Here is a 6,000-nt window from a genome sequence, read left to right as displayed (position 1 = left end):
GCTTAAAATAAGCTATAAGCTCCTAAACAAGCTCTGCCAAACAGAGCCAATATCCGTTTTAGCAATACCTTTATTATTTTTTTGTCTCTCTCTTACACATATAATACAACTAAATTAGAGATGACAATATGTGTTAGAGCATTCCAATAGAGAAATTTTGAAAGGTTTTTGCAGATGATAATGCACATATGGATGAGAGAGAATAAATATAATCAAGTTCTTGCAAGAGGTATTGATTTTTGTCAAATTCAGTGGGCCCACCACCAAAAAAAAGATAGAAAAGAAAAGAAAGAAAAAAAAAGATTGTCTCCTTGTGCCCGTGAGGTGCACTAGAAGTGCCCAGCCGGGCGCGTACACACCACGCGCCAGGCTGGGTGCGTTAAACAACCTTTTTTGAGTTGTCTTACCTTTTTTCTTTCTTTTTCTTTTTCTCACGTTTCCCAGCTCTCATCTCTCCTACTTGGTAACAAAAAACCAACAAAAGATCTCAATAAATGAGGGCGCTCTTAAACTTACAGAGATTGTACTAGGTCAAACCCACATGAGCCAGCCCAACCTATATCATACTCATACTAATCATCGTTCACACCGGAACAGCTCAATTAAAAGATAAAATATTGACTAGATTGATTTTTTCATACGAAAGGAGATTTGAAAATTATTACTCCGTAATAAATTAAGTAGAATGGGCCAAACCGACTATTTGAGAATACGAAAAAGGCCAATAATTTATATTTTTGAGGTGGGCTAAATCGACACCACGTGGCCATAATAATATTTTGTTGGTTTACGTAAAATTAGACTAAGCCCCACATTACCCACTTTAACTCATGAATCATTAATCTATCCGTTTTAGGAAGGTATATTAAGAGGAAATCTCACTCTTGTTTCAGTCGTGGTCGGAAATCCTCGCAGTAGATTCTCCGGCCGCAGTGATTATATATATCGAGCCGCCACACGGCCAGGCTATATATAGGAAATGGCAGTAGGCCCTTCCTTCAATCGGCGTAAGGAAATGGCAGTAGGCACTTCGTTCAATCGGCATAATCCGCTCGTCCCTGTCACGCCACCTGCACGGAGCCCGGAAAGCTCCGACGAGTTCGAGAGCCTCACCGACGACGACGGCGACGATCGCATGGCGGATGCTTCGGCTTTTGTACCGGATACCACGCCGGAGGGTTTAGAAGCCGACGGCACGACGATGATGAGAGCGATTTCAGTGGAAGACTACAAGAGCAAAAGCGTGATCAAGGTTGCGGAATCCAGTGGTTACGGTGTGAACAGGGCCGTGATCGACTTTTCTCGGGGCGAAGGAACCCTAGGCGTCCCGAGAGTCGTAATTGACCTCACCGGAGACAATTCGGACGACGAAACTCAGATTCGGGAGGTAATGCCGGCGCCGGCGACGGCGAGGATAAAATCCGAGTGTTCGAACTCGAAAGCTGTTTGTATAGACGTGGAAGACGCCATGGAGAGCTCTGTTTACTCCTTCATCTGCGAAATCTGCTGCGATGCGAAGCCAATGAGCGATATTTTCAGAATCAAAGCGTGCAAACACTCCTACTGCTCCGATTGCGTTTCGAAATTCGTAGCTTCGAAGCTCCAACAGAACTTCTCCCAAATCAATTGCCCCGTTTCTGGCTGCACGGGCGTGCTGGAGCCTCATAACTGCCGATCAATTTTGCCGCCGCAAGTGTTTGATCGGTGGGGGGACGCGTTGTGCGAGGCATTGCTGTTGGCTTCTGAGAAATTCTACTGTCCCTTCAAGGATTGCTCTGCCCTTCTGATCGATGAAAAGATGGAAGTTGTGGAATCTGAGTGCCCCGAATGCCACAGATTGTTCTGTGCTAAGTGTAAGGTTCCATGGCATTCTGGCATTGCTTGCTCCGAGTTTCAGAAGCTGCATGAGAGCGAGAGGGAGAAGGAGGATATACTGCTGGTGAATGTTGCAAATGAAAAGCAATGGATGAGGTGCCCTAATTGCAGGGTCTATGTTGAGAGAGTTTCTGGGTGCCCTTTCATGATGTGCAGGTTAGATCATTTCTCAACTGTTTGTCTTTTCATCATTTTTATCCATTTGATTGATTATAATATGTTTAGGCCATCATTGCACTTTGCTTAAAAGTAGAAAATAGTTCTCTTTTTCACCACTTCAGGAAAAGAAATTAATAGCTCTACTTAGCTGACAGTGGTAATGTTAAGGTTGATTTCTATTGAAAAGGTATGAAATTAATTCTACGGTGGGAATTTGTACTCTGAGGTGTTTGTACAGATGCCCACAATATAAATAATTTCATACCTTTAAGTAGGAATCATGGAATCCCATGATTTACTTTTTTCACGAGCTCCATAACATGAGATTGGTTATTTTAATGATCCTACTGTGAGCATTTGTACTCCTAAGGTGTTTGTACCGGTGTCCACAATAGAGTCAATTCCATATTTTCTAGTAAGAATCATACAATCTCATGACTTACTTTCTTCACCAAACTCCATGACAGGAACAGTGGGGACTTGTGATTGATTATTTTAAAAATGGGAAATACTTAAGGGTACTGAGTATAGTAGAACAGGACTAGCTACTTATATATTTATTTAGTTTCCTTATGCAGGGAATTTTGGATTAAATGCATCTTTAAATCCTTAATCTTAGAGTTGTAATGACTTTGTTGCCTTTTCAACCTCATCAAGTTACCTAAAATGACAGTTGAACCATTGTATGCCACTGGTTTAGTGTACAGTCAAAGCTTGTCCCTTTTCAGTCTAGGTTGATCTAGACAGTTTTAGGAGGCAAAATACCTGCTTCCAACATTATAAAGATGGCATTTTTTTTTTATTTAGAGTTAGGACTATGGTAATATGATAAAATAGTAATAAGAGGCTTTTTTTTTTTATTTAGAGTTAGGACTATGGTAATATGATAAAATAGTAATAAGAGGCACACTGCACAACCATGGCTGATGTATATAGCAACAATTGGAATGCACTGGGTATTATTTACATTGTATTTAAAATTTTCAAAAATTACATTTTGATCTCTCAATTGTTACTGGTTATGCAATGTAGGATTTCTCTTCCAATTTTTTGAAATGTGGTCCCTCAATAGTTTAGGATGTTGTAAATATAGTTCTTTAAGTGACATAGCTCATAGACTCTTTTCTATATCAATGTTTTTAGGAGGCAGTGACATAGCTCATAGACTCTTTTCTATATCAATGTTTTTAGGAGACGTTTTTTAAATTTCATAGCTACTCCTTCGTTTTCCTTCCATAACCAAGTGTTATTAGCCTTCATTTCCGGTAAACGAAGGTTGATAAAGCTTTGGAAGGGAAGGAAAACAAAAGAGTAGTTATGAAATTCTAAAAACGCCCACAAAAAATCCTAATGTAGAATATAGTCCATGAATTCCATCTAAGTGAGGGATCGGATTTACAACATCTCAAACGATTGAAGTACTATATTTCAAAAAACTGAAAAGGAGGTCTTATACTGCATAATTAGCAATAACTGAGAGACCAAAAGTGTGACTTTTCCTTAAAATTTTCTCTTATACTTGTTATTTTTCACAAAAATGTTAATATGTGGTGTTAGTAATATCCTTTTGGTACACTTTAGACTGTTAGCACATGGAAATGATAGAATGGAATGAAACCTATAGTTTGTTGCATATCTCTTTATCTTCTTGCTAGTAATATCCTTTTGGTACACTTTTAGACTGTTAGCACATGGAAATGATAGAATGGAATGAAACCTGTAGTTTGTTGCATATCTCTTTATCTCCTTGTTATCTTCTACTATCACTTCTTGCTTGTTTTGAATTGTTCTCTGCTCTTGCTGAGATGTTACTAATTATAGGTGTAAGTGCACATTCTGTTACAAGTGCGGAGCTCGTGCAAAAGATCACCATTGTCATAATTGTGGCATTTAAAACTTAGAATCTCCATTGTTGAACATGTTTGGTTGAGTGGATATTTGTTGAACTTGAACTTGTGATGTTGCATATGATTTTCATTTATAAACTCTGTTGAAACTTATGTTATCGTTTGAGTAGTTCCAGAAAGATAGACTGAGAAAGCGATAGCGTTGTACATACATGACTAGGATTTGTTGTTGTGTTATGTTGTGCTGTTTGCAGAACAATAATGTTGTTGCAATAATGTTTAATTAAGTTAGAGTTTTGAACCTATATCATTGATTTGCATCCGTCATTCCCATTTTGATTTTGATAGCCTTGTGCATGTTACGCTCGTTTACAACTTGTACTGGTTTAAGATTCGAAAGTACCGAAGGAAGAGGTTGATAGAAGTGTAGAACTGTTTAATTGGTCTAATAATTCGAATAGTAGGTCAAATATTTCAAGCTCATGGATTTGTTGTCTGAAGAATTGATTGGAATCTCTTAGACTACCATCGACTAGCAAATTGGAATGACAAAAAAGAAGTTAGAGAGTTGTATGATAGGTCGTAACTATCTTGTACAATTCAAGGGTAATTGGCTTACTCTGATCAATAGGGATGCCTCATCAGGAAAAAATACCGATTAACTCAACTAGACTTGCAAAAACTAAGTTAGCATTGTTGAAGACATAGTCCAACCTGACTAGTTGAAAAAAATATTGATCATCTCAACTAGGCCTAAAAGAACTAAGTTAGTTGGCTTACGCTTGTAAATACTAAAATGCAAGACACCTTGGCTAGTCAGGGAAAATGGTGATTATTCAAGTAGGCCTGGAAGAGCTAAAGTTAGTTGACTTATGCTTACAACATTGAAGGAAATGTTGATCAACTTACAAGAGCCAATGTAGTTAATATATGTCTGCGAAACTAAAGATATAAGTACCTTTACTAGTTGGAAAAATGTCGGTCAGTTCAACTAAGTTTGCAAGAGTCAAGTTAAGTTACCTACGTATGCTTACAATTCGCTAAACTAGGTTGCTATAGCTATCGTGCCACTTGACCAACTAATTATGCCAACCAACCACCTCAATGAGTGCTACGTCAAGCCTACTTACAACTAGTCATCGTGGCCTAAACATTTTATCCTTGTATAAATAGCTTCAGATCACATCCTTGTAGAAAAGCATCTTTATTCACATCTCATCCCGACCACATACTTATTTCTTATATTTAACTTATTATTGTACTTGATTGAGCCCCATATAGCCACCACTTTTCTTAGTCACTTTGTACTTGGCCTTACAGTGCCCATATTGTATTTGATCGGTAAAAATACGCCCATCATCTATATCTTCATCTACATCTCATTTGCTACACATTATACTAGTTTATTATTGGTTAGAACTATTTAACCCAGGCCACATGATCAAATTAACTTTCACTCGGTCACCAAAATATATTATCTATTTCCTACCTAGTGTAAATTCATATCTCTACCCCACATTGGCCTAAACCCGTGCTCTATTTGCTCTCACTACGTCATCTAAATTATTGCTTCGTTTCCGTCTCCTGGGACGGAGTTGGGGCGGCTGGATCAGACCATATTCAAATTAGTCAAATAATATTTAATTAAGATGGTCTCATGTCAACCTTTATCGCTTTGACAAATGACAACAACGTTAAATCTCAATTTATGGGCGAATTTGTTTGACCATGGAAAACATGCATGTCCATTGGCTTCTTTATCAAAGGGCTAACTGGGCAGTCTCCTGTTGCTGGCATGACTGCTTCTCTTATTCATTCACTCCAATAATTGCCCCCGTAACTATTAACATAAATGCAAAACTCACTTTACACCGTTAAATTACTATAAACATTGAGAATTCTCAATCACCATGTCTAACTAAATAACTTCATTCTATTTATAATAATAGGCGTGTTTCTTTTAGTCTTGTAAGCCCTAAACCAGGTTTGTTTCTCTGCTTTATTGAACACTAGTAGGGTCGGTAATACGGTAAATAAGTATATGTTGTAATTTTAGGTCCCAAAGTCCCTTCCACTAGTAATTAATGCACCTTTTATAAGCTAGGTAGGACGAACATGC

General features: G+C 38.1%; 1 protein-coding gene across 1 annotated transcript; it reads left to right on the top strand.

The window, feature by feature from the left end:
* The first annotated feature begins 906 nt into the window (after positions 1–906).
* On the top strand, positions 907–4,177 carry LOC116033019 (probable E3 ubiquitin-protein ligase RNF144A-B). The gene is made up of 2 exons (XM_031275771.1): positions 907–2,031; positions 3,856–4,177. The coding sequence occupies exons 1-2, from the start codon at positions 980–982 to the stop codon at positions 3,926–3,928; spliced, it is 1,125 nt and encodes a 374-aa protein (XP_031131631.1). The 5' UTR covers positions 907–979; the 3' UTR covers positions 3,929–4,177.
* The last annotated feature ends 1,823 nt before the right edge of the window (positions 4,178–6,000 follow it).

Source organism: Ipomoea triloba, chromosome 10, assembly GCF_003576645.1.
Source record: "Ipomoea triloba cultivar NCNSP0323 chromosome 10, ASM357664v1".
NCBI classification, from domain to species: domain Eukaryota; kingdom Viridiplantae; phylum Streptophyta; class Magnoliopsida; order Solanales; family Convolvulaceae; genus Ipomoea; species Ipomoea triloba.
The sequence above is the reverse complement of the archived record's forward strand: the minus strand, read 5'-3'. Positions and strand labels throughout refer to the sequence as shown.